The 15,006-nt window shown below is 48.9% G+C and overlaps 1 protein-coding gene across 5 annotated transcripts in view; it reads right to left on the bottom strand.

The window, feature by feature from the left end:
• NRG2 (neuregulin 2) overlaps positions 1–15,006 on the bottom strand; it is a 136,573-nt gene that overhangs the window by 37,538 nt on the left and 84,029 nt on the right. For 3 of the 5 annotated variants that reach the window (XM_054217389.1, XM_054217386.1, XM_054217385.1), the window contains exon 4: positions 11,345–11,410. The exons of the other annotated variants lie outside the window; for them this stretch is intronic. In XM_054217389.1, the coding sequence (XP_054073364.1) occupies positions 11,345–11,410 (66 nt within the window). The remainder of the gene's footprint in view (positions 1–11,344; positions 11,411–15,006) is intronic. 5 annotated transcript variants of the gene reach the window in all.

Genomic DNA, 15,006 nt, shown 5'->3' on the forward strand with positions numbered 1-15,006 from the left:
CAGAGCCCCAGGCAGGAGCTAGTCAGAACTATGGGAGAGCAAGGCATGCCAGAGCCTGCCCCGGGGGGAGCCATGGCTGCTCCCCGCACCTTGGGCATCCCCCGTGCCCGTCCCGCTTCCGCAGCAGGCTCAGAGGCTGCCGCGGGTGCCTGCCCTGCTGCCTCCGGCTGCAGCCCATGCCACCAAAGCCAAGGTCTCCGTTCTCATGCTCGGGCTCCAACCCGGTGCCTGCCAGGCACGTCCAGGCTCTCACAGCTAAAGGAGCGCTCCCAGCATCCTGCGAAGCCGCGCGCATTTGGGTGATGCTCAGCACGCGAGCAACCGAACAAGCTTGTTCTGGCCCTCTTGCTTTTAGGACTATCTCTGACTGCATGGGGTCCATGCCTCTCTGAACGAGGAGTTTGCTCATCAGGCTGTGCACGGCAGGAGCAGCCCGCTCTGTTACCAGCCAACCTTGCTGCTCATTTTGCTTGAACCAATGCATCGTCCAACCCCATTGTCTTCTGTTCCCATAGGGAAGCCAATGCCTTCCACTGTCTGACAGAGCTGGGGCTGTGCACCAAGCGCAGCTATTTGTATGCTTTGCCTTGAATAACAATTGCCTCTGGGGTTCTCTTTCCACAGCTATACAGGGCAGAGCAAGTTGTCCCAAAGTGCTCTGCAAACGAGACATGGCAAATACTTCATCAAAGACTGAAGATGCAAATGGCCCTGGGACAGCAAATAGCTGCTCCCCTCCTAGGGCACATAATGCCCGCCAACTAGGAGCCAAATGTGCAAAGCAGCGTACGCATACTGGGGTGTATGCTGGGGTTTAGAACAGACCACGATTTGACCAAGCCACCAAAGAAGTCCTTGCAAAAAACCCTCAAATATGAAAACTCCCAAACTTCAGCACTCCCTTCCAGTTAAGATTAATGGGAACTAGAAGCCTGAGTCACTGTAACAGCTTTGTAACAAGTCTGTATAATTTATACCTTTACGAGATAGTAGCACGTTTCTTCTAAGGCCAGTGGAGAGCTGCGGGTTGAGGGCGGAGGAGCTCTGACTGTGTGCGGTGCCACCTGGACTTTGTTTGCAAGGCCTCCCCTTTAGCTATTGCGTGATCCAGCCACTTAAACCAAGCCTTAGCACCAAATGCCATTTTTAAAAATGAGCATGAAAACAAAGCCTAGCCTGGCAGCATGCAGCTGTGTCCCAAAACGCAAGCTGTGCAGGTGCATGGGAGGCTGCGGGCAAAGATGATCCGATGGCTGGAGTCCCTCTGCTGTGAGGACAGGCTGAGAGAGCTGGGGGGGTTCAGCCTGGAGAAGAGAAGGCTCCGGGGAGACCTTAGAGCCCCTTCCAGTACCTGAAGGGGGCCTACAGGAAGCCTTTATCAGGGAGTGTAATGATAGGACAAGGGGGAACAGTTTCAAACTGAAAGAGGGTAGATTTAGATTGGATATCAGGAAGAAATTCTTTGCTGTGAGGGTGGTGAGCCCCTGGCCCAGGTTGCCCAGAGAAGCTGTGGCTGCCCCATCCCTGGAGGGGTTCAAGGCCAGGTTGGACGGGGCTTGGAGCAACCTGGGCTGGTGGGAGGTGTCCCTGCCCAGGGCAGGGGGTTGGAGCTAGGTGATCTTTAGGGTCCCTTCCAACCCGAACCATTCTGTGATGCTGTGATCCTAAGACAGCCGCTGCCCCTTCAAACAGTCCCCAGCGCTGCCGGGCCAGCACACAGCATGGGAGATGCCGAGAGACGCTCGCAGGGTGGCTGTTGGCTTGCAGTGCTTGCTGGCTTTCATGGTACCTTAAAACCACGCAATGGAGAGATCTGTGTTAAAGCTGCAAGTGTGCCATCAGATCGGGCAGCACTGAAACTTCATGAACCAAAGCACCGGTGCGAATTGAAAGGCACACGGATGAAGAGCAAGCACAGCCTGCAGGAAGCCATCATCCCCGCAACCATCAAACGTACCAGCTGCTAGCAAGCAAAACTGTCCATCTGGCAAAGTCTCACATCGTAAATTCTACAGGAAAGGATTCTGGAGCGAGCCTTCCCACAGTAGGGGAGGAGCAGAGAGGGAGAAATAAAAACAGAGCCCAGAAACCTCCCCATAGAAAACACCTCAGATAAAAGGTACCCTTTCCACCAGAAAAGGCGGATGGGAAGAGGCAGCGCCATGTGATGTTGTGATACCAGAGTGGATTACAGTGCTGACCAGCTAGAGACTGCATGGGATTTTCATCCCATATTAACAATTTTGTTCCTTTTAAACAAAGAGACTGACGTGAATGAGCCTGGGACATGCATGTTGTGCACTTCTAGAAAGAGGCTGTCAACAGAGCTATGCCTGTCAGAAAAACACGTGGTTGATCAGTTCTCTGAGAAGCATCTTGTTAATGTCGTTATGTTTAAATCCTGCAAGTAATCTGCCTTTTCTCCCAAAGAAGCACAAAGTATTTTAAAACTGAATCATGGAATCATATTACCGTGGTCCATTTGTTGGCAGCAGAGATGTAGCAAAGGCTACAAAAAGAGGCAGCCAGCCCAGTTCCCTGTTGAGAAGAGAGTGTCATGAAATGCAGGCCATTATGAGACTATAAACTGAGCAGTACTGGCCAAACTAAAGCCCTGTCTTGTCTCTGACAGCGGCCAATAGGCGATGCTTAAGAAGAAGATCAGCATGAGCACGCAATGATAATTTTCTTCCGGCCATCAAGGATGAGCAGCTCACAGACAACTTAAATCAGCTGCAGTGTCTCTGCATTTAATAGCCTTTGACGGTTTTCTCTTCCACGAACGGGCCTAGTTGCTGTTTGAACAAATCTAATCTTGCAGCATCCACAATACTTGTGGCAAGAGCTCCAGTGTTATGCACACAGTGTGCAAACACACATCTCCATTTACTTCTTTTAAACCTGCCCCTTCCTGGCTCTTGTATTAGAAAAAATAGCGATCGTCCCCACTCATTTCCCCTGTGCTGCCTGTGGCTTTAAAGGCACGGTCAGCATCTCCTTCCCCAGCCGGAAAGCAATGATCTATTTAGAAGCTTCTTATACAGAGGTTCATCTGGCTGCGGTACTTTTTTGTGCCATCTCTGGTTCTGCTTTCCCCTTTGGAGATGGCGAGTCCAGCCTGCACACAGGACAATTACGTCAGCCTGGTTTGTTCTCTGTTCCATTCATAGTAACGCCTAATGCTCATTTCGAGTTTTGATGTACTGAATACAGATCTTTATATATTATATACCCTGACATTATATATATATATTATTATCACATATCTACTATAACCCTGAAATCTCACTGCTCCATGGTAACTCCCAAGGTGCCTGATTGCTCTGGGATGTCGCTACAGCTGGGACCTGTTGTTTGTGAGGGCAGTGGCTGCAACTAGTTTGGGAGCAAGGATGGAGAGACGCCCCCAGTTCAGAGCGCAGCAAAGGGGAAGCAAAATGTCTCACTTAGGAAATGTGCCTGGGTTGAAATGTGGCACCTTTTGACACCACGTGGCTGCGGATCACAGACAAGCACCTTGAAGCATGAGGCCAAGGGGGATTTCAGTGGGTTTCCACCAAACGAGCAGGATAATTCCCAGATTCACAAGTGACTCCCCTCAGTTACTTCATGTTTAGTTGTATTCCCCCATCAGCCTGAGCCACTGGAAATACCTTAGCAAACGTCTAACTGGTCCTGAGTCATCTGCAGTTTGATGACTGATGTTGGTAACGAGAGCTTCATGGACAGTTTATTTGCAGTCATGCGTGTTCATTCACCTCCACTCTAAATGCCACTCAGGTGTGCCTGGTGATCCAGAAACTACTTCCCACGGCTATTTTACCTTAACTGCCACACGGTACCAGGCAGATGTTACCTGTTGGCTGGTACCAGGTACCTGTTGGCTGGTGTGGTAGAATAAGTGGTAGAATAAGTCCTTCATTTGGCCTCCAACACAACTCCTATCCCAAATGGCTTGGAAGGTTGTAAAATTACTGACATAAACGGAGATCTGAATAAGCAAGGGAGCAATTTTGGGTGGAAAGGGGCTCACGTGAAGGCAGTGGGAGACGCTGAGGGGGTTTGTGCAGTAACTTCAGTCACGTACCAACTACTGTACCAAGCACTTCAACGAATTAAGAGCAGGGAACAAGGAGTGTGCATGGGGCAAGCTACATAAAATAAATGGTGAAATTAGACCAGTGGGAATAAGCAAGGGGCCCCTGAGACAGGGGTCTCTGCAAACACACAGGCGAGCTGGTCACAAACCTCCCGCAAGGTGGAAGAAGGCCTGGAGCAGCTCACCCACCATCAAGTCAGAGCTCCAGCTGGTCTCAGTCCCAGGGCTGAGAACAAAGCAGAAGGGAATAAGGAGGTGAGGACGGGGAAAAGAGGGCTGCCTCTTGATGGATGAGATTGTGAACGATCTGGAGCCGCGCTCCGTTGCTGCTGCCCCAGTCAGTGAGGACAGTGCAGCACAAACACATGAGAGATTCAGAGCACTGTAGTCATTCAGAGCGTCTAATTTCCACCACACACCTAGGTTACTCGGGACTAACATCAACGGCAGGGCAAGAGAGAGGAGAGCCACGGGCAGGGACATTGCCGTGTGGACTTCACACAATCCACCTACACAGAAAGGCCATTAATGATTGTGCACGGATTCTTACACAATTCCTACCGTGCACATCGTTTATCCTTTGCAGACAGCTCACCAGCCTGTTCTCAGAAATCCAGTGAAATAGTCCCCCTGCAAAGAGTTAATTATTGCAGCCTGGACTATAAATTATTGTTAATTTTTCATGAACTACAGCTACTGTCGAGAAGAGCAGGGAGACAGCGATAGTTTTGCTGGTCCTTTTTTTTTTTATAAATAACTTTGACTGGTGGGTTCATAGAGTACAGACACTTTATTCTCTCAATATTTAGACATTCAGTTAGACAGATGAACTCAGCTGGTTGGAGAGTGTATACAAATTGCCTGCTCTGTATATGCCTTATGTACTTACTGATAAAACACAGAATTTCCGAGGTTCCTCTCAACCAAGTTCATTCAACTGCTTGTCAGAAGAACATGGATGAGAAGGTGTCTGGCCAAGCTATTCCTTAGTTGCAGCAGTGTAATCCTGGCGTGAGCCACACTAAATCCATGATTTACACTGATTAATACACTGAGGGGCTGTTGATCCTAACCATTCTCTCTGTGGCAGATTTCTGTACGTCTGGTACGACGCTCTCTTCTCTTAATAAACCTGAAGAGAGTTTGGATGCCCGCTGCTGCTTTCTGTACACAAAATCAGAAGGGCCTGTGCAGACTGCGGCTTGCCTGGCAACAGACTGGGGACTCCGGAGCTAATAAAAATTCTGCTCCCGTGTCTTTATTCATTTGGAAATGGCCCAATATTTACCCCTGCATTTCATTGAAATAGATCCTGCTGGAATTATGTTGCCAGTTCCTGAGGGAATCGTGAGGATCAATAGCTGCAGAATAGAAGTTCATCCCAAAATACAATGCCAGACTACCGGGCGCTCAGAGCATCAGATATTGCTGAGCAAACCAACCCATGCAGCACTCCCCACATCTCCCAACTGCACTGTTCAGGTCTTTCACTGCGGAGCAAGTTGAAAGGTTCCGGAGTGCCAAGGGACTGCCTGTTTCCATAGGACGGGTAGTTATTGCAGGGGCAAAGTCCTGTGTTATTACAAAGCTTCTAGTTGCTCCTGCAGGCTGATCTCTCCAGCTTTATGAAGGAGCCCTTACTACGCTTTTCGCTACCACAAGAGTCCCAGAATGCACATTAGCACTGCAGCATTTTATTTTCCCAAATCCCCATCATGAATTGTAATAGCGGCAACATGATATTTCAATGAGGGGATTTGTTCAACAATCTAAAAAGCCTTTTGCGGGGCCAGTGCCAGCATGAATGCTTCGCAGGTGGGACAGTGGAAACCCAAGAAGTGAAGCAACATGCCAGGATCACATGGTGGAGTCAGACAGAGCAGATCCCCTGGTACACAGCCTCCTGCTTTAAATGTTGGGCTTACCGCCTCAGTTCTTCCAGGGGGCATCAGCTTCCATCCCATGCCTATTTTTGCCTGTAGAGTCACAGTGGCCTGTCTTTACATAGCATCTAGAGTAGCAGACGTGATGGCTACTTAAGAAATACACAGTGTGCAAAATAAGCAATGACCGGGACCTTTCAGCAGGCAGGCACAACACAGCTCTGCGTAGACTGTCAGCAAGATCTCCAACAGGTACACCTCAAGGCACCATGCTTGCGTGCTTGCAGGCTCCACTCAATTATCAACCACACCTCCAGTTGTGGGTTTCAAATTATCTGAGCAAAGGCCACACCAGGACTTATTTTTAGCCTAATGTGGAAAACCGGTCTGTCCTCGTGGCCCTTGGTCGACTGACTTCTGTCTGTTCTAGCCGTGCTCTGGGCTGGCCGGACACCCTTCGACTCCAAACCAACAGCACCACGCTCCTGTTTGCAGTGCTGCTGGCTCCAGGAGAGCACAGTGCCTTCAGACTGGAGTGACCAGAAATTGACCAGCCAGTTAACATGCAGGTCTGCCATGGCCACCCAGTAAAGGCCATGCCAGACTGGACTTGAGACAAGATTTGGGGGAACTGGCTGAACCTTAATTACACGTCATATCTTACTATGGTATATGCTGAAGCTTCAATTCCACTAGATGTGACTAGATGTGACTTTTCAAGGCCCAGTTGGATGGGACTTCGAGCAGCCTGGTCTAGTGGGAGGTATCCCTGCCCAGGGCAGGGGGGTTGGAACTAGATGATCTTTAAGGTCCCTTCCAACCCAAACCATTCTATGATTCTATGACTTACAAACCACATCACAGTAAAGACATCACTGAGACACTGTAGTCATGCAAGTCCACCAGGCCTATCTCACCTGGGACAGGGAACGCAAGGAAAACATTTCCAACACCCAGCCATGCTAAGCATTGGGGAAGGTATTAAATGGGAGAGGAGGAGCCTGAATGAGTCTAAACAAACTAGTTGACAAACTAGGTCCAATGATATCACCAAGATGACAGCTATGACATCTGTGGACCTAAACTGGTGTGTGTAGAGTTAAACTTAATTGGAGAAAGGGCTGTTTCACCTACCCTCCCATGGAGATCTCTAAAGAGACTTCAGGGAGGGCTTGTGATCCCCAGCAGTTGAAATAAAGGCCCTAAAAATCAATCCAGAGAGCCTGGCTCTCAGGTGCCTCACATTATTACCGAGTCCTCGTGTTCCCAGGACAACTCAGAACTACGTCTTCTGCTCTTTCTCTCTCTTTCATCTTCTCATTTGATCCCAAAACTCTTTCTGCTGCAGGTCATCTGTAGAGTGAGATTAGACAGACCAGCCAGCACTGCCAGCCTACACAGGTTGGTAAAGTAAAAGCACTCAACCAGATTAGCTAGATAGTGACCCAAATGGTCCAGCTGAGCAGCTGCAATGATCCACATGTTGGTTTAGAGCACCTGCCCATCACTGGTGGATCCTCTTGTATCCTGACGATATCAAAACCACGCTTCCTCCACCCAGCCTGCATTCTCTTTTTACCCTCCGGACTTCACTTGCTCGTTGAAGTCAAGGAAATAAACTAGAGAAACTAGAACTCAACAGCAGAAAACAAGCAAAAGGGATTATCTGACCTTTTCAGAGATTTCAAAAATTATCTTACCTTTTAAAAATGAAACCCTGATAAGATTTTAGTATCTTTGTCCTGCATAAACCTTCCATCTCAGGATGCTCTACAGATTCCTCTGAACCTTCTTCTATTTTTGCCTCCATCAAAATGTTCCTAAACTTTGACACCAATTCCTATTCTGTTTACCAAGCAGGTCTGTAGCCAGACTCCCGAACCTTGTTTAGCTGCTTCAGGCTGCGCAGTAACTGGATCGCATTACCATTTAGAGTTCTCGGGATGTTGAAATGAGCATAAAGGACCTTTTTCTCTGCATCAGGGCACATGATCAGGTTACCCCATGCCTGCAAGTTCCTGCCTGTGAGCACCCAGCTGCACAACCTTATCCTGTGAAAAACACAAGACATGTCTTATTTAATGCTTTTTCACTATGGATGAAGCTACTGCAACTATTTCATGCTTACTGGGCTCAACAGGAAGCCTTCTTGATAAGAGTACTATGCTTTCTTTTGAGCCCCAGTGTTTTCTGAAGAAAGCATCTCTAGGGCTGCTCTGATAATGCTCAGACAAAAGCATATACTCAGAGGAAGGTACAGTGGTACCATGTCAAAATACACAGCATAATGGGAAGACTTTCCCAGACATCAGATTTCCTTTCTGAATCTGGCCCTCAGAGCCTAGCTTGACCATGTGAACCAAAGCTGGTGTTAAGATCAACACTACACAGTGTCGATCTTAACACCATCTTTGGTCCACATGGTCATCACACTCCATGGTCCGGCTTGTTACATCTGCTAAATGGCTCTAGCTCATCTGAAGGTGTCCACACCACTGAGTGAGGCTGAGCGGTACCTCATGCCACGCACATAACAAGTAGTGGTGGCATCAGGAAACTCAACTCTCTGTCTGGCAGGTCCCAGTACTCACCCCAAGTATAAGGTTGCATCCACATGGGCTGGAGAAGGACGCAAGGAAGATTTGTATCCAGACAGCTCCCAACATGCAGCACCATCAGATCCCAGATCTCTCCAAGTCTTTGGTCCCAGATCCAGACTGGTATCAGGGCTGTCTCTACACCAGAAAGACCATGAGATCCTTGGGTTTCTCCATACTGTCATGAGATCTGTGAGGCCCATATCAAACAGTACCCCTGTCAAAGGGGTCCTGCTCTAGAGGTCCTTCTCCAGCCAGCCTGTAGGCAAGGGGAACAGGAGCTGGGGGAGAGATCCTACCACACACCATCGTAACAACGTTGATGTTTCCAAGAACCTATGGTACCAACCTGCCTCCTTGCACTCTGTAGCCTCATGTCAGGTGCCAGTTAGGCATGGGAAGGTGCTGAGATGGAAAGCGGTGGGACAAAAAATATGCTTGCAGAGAAAAAAGTTACCCAAGAAAGGAGACAGAACACATTGGAGACCTGGGACGCATTTTGAGTGCCATGTGCTGTGTAAACCTGACTTGTGTCAAGGATGCAACCGAGCCCAGAGGTCTGTGGCCACTGGAGAAGAGGAGGAGGAAGGCAGGGATGACTCAGAATGTGGCAAGTTTTGCTAGTAGCTACACTTAGAGGTGGTAAGAAAGGCTTTAACAGTGCTCCAAGGGGAAAATATGTGATATCCCACTCCTTTTCCCAAGACAGGGAAAAGGAAGGCCAGATCATCCAGGAAGGAACTGGGACCTTCAGGAAAAACACTAGTTAGAAACTTATACATCAGGAGCAGCAGGGCTACAGGGGGTGAGGCGTGTGGGGCTACACGGAGTGATGGGGCTGTATCTCCTTGCCCATAGGAACTGTCTGGGACATGGGGAGAACACGGTGAGTTTCTTGAGGTGGAGGGTCTAACACCCTTGCCCAGCCTACCTGGTAAGAAGCCTGCCTCACACTGCAGTCCAAACAGGAGTGACCAAGCGCCATGACCAAGCTGCCTGTGCGAGGCAGTCTCTCCTTTCCCAGAAAAGTGCAGCTACCGCCAAGATCGCACAGTGCTTTCTCACCGTGGTGTTTAAAATCCAGTGGATCATTTACAACCTTTCAGTGAAACAATGAGAGGTGGGACAACCTACAGGTGCCAGACAAGCTTTTGAACACAGACGTTGAAAAGAAATCCAAGAGTTTTACAAGAATGGGACACTTGTCAGCTTTCCAGATCATCCCACCTCACAACATCTTCATTACCTACCCATATGTCATATACATGTATATGATAGATCATCCGTAACCACAAAAATCAGGGGGACTATGTGTTATTTAGATAACAATTGAGAGAGATCATAAAAAAGAAACGTGAAGGAAAAAGTCAATTACAACTTTAACTCTGGAGACTTTACCATCTCTTCACATCATGAAGACAAAACCAGACACTCAAGGATGATGTTCCCACAGAGGAAAGAAGTTTTACAAAGGGAGAAACTTCTGTGCAAGCCACAGGGAATTTTGACAGTTTCCTTTCTATTGTTGAATTTGGCTTTTAGTGAAAATAGTACATACGTAATGCAATGTAGCATGGATCTATGCGGGTGAACACAAAGGATAAAGCATGGGGAAGGGTGGCATGGTCATTGCATTAACGGTGCTGCATCGCCGCATGATGTCCCCAGTGTAGTGGAAGGCTAAGCAAAACGTGAGCAAACTGTAAGTACAGTTTTCTAATCAGAAAAGCTTTTAAAGGATACCTGGCCAGTCCCTGCTGTGGCTGTAATCAGATTTCCTTTAAAAAGATAAAAGATGGAGTTTTCCAAGGAGAAAACATCCCCATCAAATCTGCAAAGCGGAATTGTTAACGAAGAGGCTCAGCCAGCTGTGCTGTCAGTTCTGGGCGTGAGCAGCTGGAAGGGCAATACAGCACAGATCTCCAAACCACCACCCGGTCCTCGGCTCTCCGGGTGCCTGCTGCTTTGGACAGGATCCTGGTGGGCTGCCCAGTGTGCTGACGCCCCATGGGTGGCGCGGTGTCCCCCAGCAGGGAGACACCCTCCCACATGGAAATAATGCCCTCCACCAGAACGAGCTGAACCAACGGCCGGGCACCTTGTATACGTCCTTTGATTTGTATTTTTGTGTGCCCGTTTTCTACTGCATTTGTGACAACTGAATAGGAGGGAATGCTAAAAAGCACTTCCACCACTTTAAATCAAATTAAACATTTTGGGAAATATGTTCTTGCTTTCTGGAGACTTGAGGAAAAACGTAATGGCAGGGCACAGATGTATTTGCTGCAATTTTCTTATGACTTATGCTTAGAAGACTCACATATTTTTTTCTTGTATTTCCTATAGCCTCTTTTGGTTTTCTCACCGATCCTTAAAATAAAACACCCAAACCCAAAAAAGAAACCTACAAAAAAACCCTGCTAAATCAAAGGCTGTTACAAGCACATCTTACAAGTATCAATAAAACCATGTATTGAACAAGCTGGGAATGCTGAAAATCCATCTGCAATTTTAAGTTAGCATGCTCTTCAAGTTAGCATTGCAACAGTTACTAACCTCTCCCTCTCTAACACAGACACCAGAAAAATAAATCATAATATTTGAAAGATCTAGGGAAAGATCAGTGGCTTTCAGAGAAATCAAAGAGAAGTAGCGATTAAAGAAGATTCCAGGAGGCAATAAAGCATTTATGCAAAATGTCTATAAAAACAAAACAAATAAGGGGGAGGAAGCTGTATGGGGGGAGTCGGGGGAGAGGTACTTACACTCTTCTTCCATAACAACTATTTTAGTTTCTGAGGCTGGTAAGACTTGTGGTGCTTTCGTTGTTCCTGGGGAAATTAAGGTAAGAAAGTAGTGAACAAAACATCTGTTTTGAGCAGAGAAGAGTGGGCTTAGCTACTGCAGGGAGGAGCACAAGAGCAGGTGCTGCTGGGTGGCGCAGGTTGGGGTGGCGGTCAACGTGTTAGTACTGGTTAGAATATGCTCAGGTGGGTAACTGGGTAACAGAGGCAGATAAACGAGCGCCGCTGCAGGGGACGGCACAGGGCACGCCAGTCCCCTCGCTGTAACGGGCCTCCTGCCATTAGCGTCCCTGTCGTGACAAAAAGGCAGAAATGGCTCAGGATTCACCTGGCAGGTGCTGAGCGAAACTGTGGGAGGTTTTCTTAGTCCTGACGGCCATGAGAGCGCGAAGACGGAACACGACAGCAAGAAAAATGTGGAGTTTAAGAAAAGGTGAGACCACCTGAAGAGCCTCCATCCCACAAGTGTGTGCAGTTCTGCAGCACAACATAACGCTCGTACAAGAGATGGAGGAACGTGAAACGGATGAAGGCCATGGCCCAAGGCAACACGGGAGCCAAGCACATGTAGTGATTTTCTCTTTATAAACCAGGATGCTGGGAAAGTCCAATGTCCACAGCCAACCCAAGCCCGCTGGCAGCAACAGCCCCTTCTGGGTCAAAGCCCCTCACCACCCTCTACAGGCACAGAGGAGAAAGCACCAGGAGCCCACGCTGTGTGTGCAGCACCCTGTCAGAGATAGGGGGTGAGACCACCGTGAAAAGGTAAAAGCAGGAAGAATTTTTTTATAAAGTTTGATTTTTCCCGCAGTGTTTAGCAAAGGGGAGGCGGGGGTGTCAGTTAAGGAGGTGTCTAGAAATTTTCTGAGGAAAAAAAAGAGTCTGAAATGGTCACATCTCAGCTGTGCCTTCATGCCTATGTGATACCAATATTTGACTACTCAATAAAGAGAACTGGGAAACGGGATGTTTTTCTAAGAAAGCATCTGATTTACCTCAAAGTAATAAAAATCTGAAAATAGCACCAAAGCACAATATGCTTTGGATAAGCCCAGAAGCATTTCCTCAGAAACTGACACCCTCCCAAAGCTTTTCAATGCGAAGGCATTTATTTCTGAGCTGGGCATTTTGTGGAAATACCAGAATTGCAGAGGAGAGATGAGGTGATGGGTTTGGCTCATCGGCATTGTTGAAGTGACAAGGAGTCACTGCACTGAAGCCACTCTCTTTCTAAAGAAAAATCTCTCATCAGTGTGGTGTTTTCAGTGATTTACAACAGATCTGCACGGCTGAAAAGGTGCTCTTTGGAAATTGGTATAAACCGAAAAGTGGTAGTGGGATGGAGCAAAGAGTACTTTGCAGCAGCAACGCTGCCTTATCAGGCTGAGAAATTTTTACCAACAGAGACAGAATCTCAGACCTTCACATCCATGGGCCTGAGGGTCTCACGTGTGAGCTCCTTCCCTGCCAGCCAGGACCCAAGTGGGCTCGGGAGCCTCTGCACCCCTGGAGGGGAACGGCGTGTCAGGCTGAGGACACCTCTTCCACGATGCTCATCTCAAGCCTCAACAGCCATGCCACCTCTCTACAGGGGTACCCCAAGGTGTCCTCAGACCTTGTGTCTCTGCATCACAAGATGCAGCGTTAGCTCAGGACTTTTTCCCAGTCCTGGATTCACCCGCGTGTATCACAGCAACGTTACGGGATGTCCAACAATACTACTAAGGGTCAGGACACAAAGTGTGCTTCTTCCAGCAGACGGCCCCAGAGCACCAGTCCCAGACAGCCTGTGCGGGACATGATGATGCACCAGGTTCCCAGGGATGGGGCAGCGGTAAAGGAGAATATAAAGCAGCGTAACATACAGAAACAGCAACAGCCAGAGTGAGCTTCTGGGAAAGAGGGGGAGGCTCCGAGGGGAGGCCAGCTCGTGCGGCTGCTCTGATTAATTGTTATAAACTGCTAGAACTTCACAGAGCACTGTGTTGAGACTTAGCCACAGCAGGATCAGTGCTAAGGAGTCTGGAGAAGAATGCGGGCAGGGACAGAAGACAGCACACACGTGGATTCAGAGACAAGCAGATGCCCTGGGGAGTTTTCCACCGAAAAATATCACAGAAGAAGGGAGCTTGCAAAAGTGAGGAAAGCTGTCAAGGTCCCAAGAAGTCCCAGCAGTAAGGAAAGAGGGACGCCCTGGGACAGCAAGTGCCTGGGCACAGATGAAGGCTGCTCGGCTCTGGGTAGCTCCAGCAGGAGGTGGAAAAAGAATGCAAAGGGGGTGACAGAGCTGCAAAAGCCTACAGTGATCGCCACCATCTTGTTTGCCTTTGCAAGGAGCTACTACTAGCATTCAACTGCTGTCCTGCCAGGTGACCTGCAATAGCAGCAGCAAGGTGTGCAAGCAGCTGAGAGTGACAAGCCAAAGGCGGATTCGCAAGGCAGCTTAGAAAATGGATTAACCAAGGCAGTGCCACCACAGGGCACAGCAGGCAATCTACTGGATGTGCAGCACCTTGCAGCCTGCAGCTCGCGCTAGGAAAATGTACAGGCCAGATCTTTGGATCACTTTGGTTGCTTTTCAGGTCTTAAAACTTTTCCGGGCAACTCAGGTGTGTCCTCAACCCCCTCGTGACCTGAGTGAGCGCAACCACCTGTCCTTGCCAGACGGCATGCCTTCCTGCGGAGGAAGAGTTAAGCCCTGACAAACACTGCCATTGCCCGCGCGTGCGGGATGGGGCAGCTGGAAGGCGCAGTGGCCTGATGTGCACATTCCTGGTACCATGAGCAGCGTGCAAGATCAGAGCCTTGCACTGCTCGGTCACACTCTCCCACTTGTGAAAAGGGACGGCTGGTGACTGGGAAGGGCGAGTGGCGGAGGCAGAGAGGGCTCTGACGGCAGGCACGTGCTGCCCGTGCGTGTTGCACGTGGGGACGGGGGGTTGCACCCGCAGCTCCCAGTGAAAACAGGAACAGGTCACATTGTGATGGGACAGCCAGAGCGTGAGTCAGAAAAAAAAGGAGCTGCGCTGCCTCAGATAGCTTGTCCTGACACCTTTCCTATTTGTGATCAGAAAGAAACACAGCAGAGCAGCAGGGCTAACTTCAGAGATGTGGAGCATGAAGGCACGGACGTCTGAACGTGGATGGCCTTTCTCCAGACTTTGCACAGAGTCTGGAGACTCTTTGCTGGCTTGCACAGAGTAACTGCGGGGGAGGCTATGGGATATTGCAGCCTCAGAGAATAAAAGATTCAGGACCGCAAACACTGCAGAGGCAGAGGTTAATAGAGAAAAAATGCCAGAAAGCAGCAGGAGAAAGCTACCTTCCTTCACATTTGACTAATGCTGAGAAGAGCACAACAGAGAAACTGGATGACACCAAAGGGCTCCAGAGCCCAGGCTCCCACAGTGGCCCGTGGTGAACGGCAGGAGGAAGAGCTTAGGGAACAGAGCTGGTGTGGAGAGTCATCCCTCCCCCCGTCACACACTCTCAGCTTCTGGCAACCACTGTAGGGACTTTCTGAGCTGGAGGGTGCATCCAAACCATCATGTTAAGCAATATAATTATTATGACCAAGATAATAATAAAACCACGTAACCTCAGACTCCATCCGCTGAGCTCTA

Source organism: Rissa tridactyla, chromosome 11 (genome assembly GCF_028500815.1).
Source record: "Rissa tridactyla isolate bRisTri1 chromosome 11, bRisTri1.patW.cur.20221130, whole genome shotgun sequence".
In the NCBI taxonomy this organism is placed as follows: domain Eukaryota; kingdom Metazoa; phylum Chordata; class Aves; order Charadriiformes; family Laridae; genus Rissa; species Rissa tridactyla.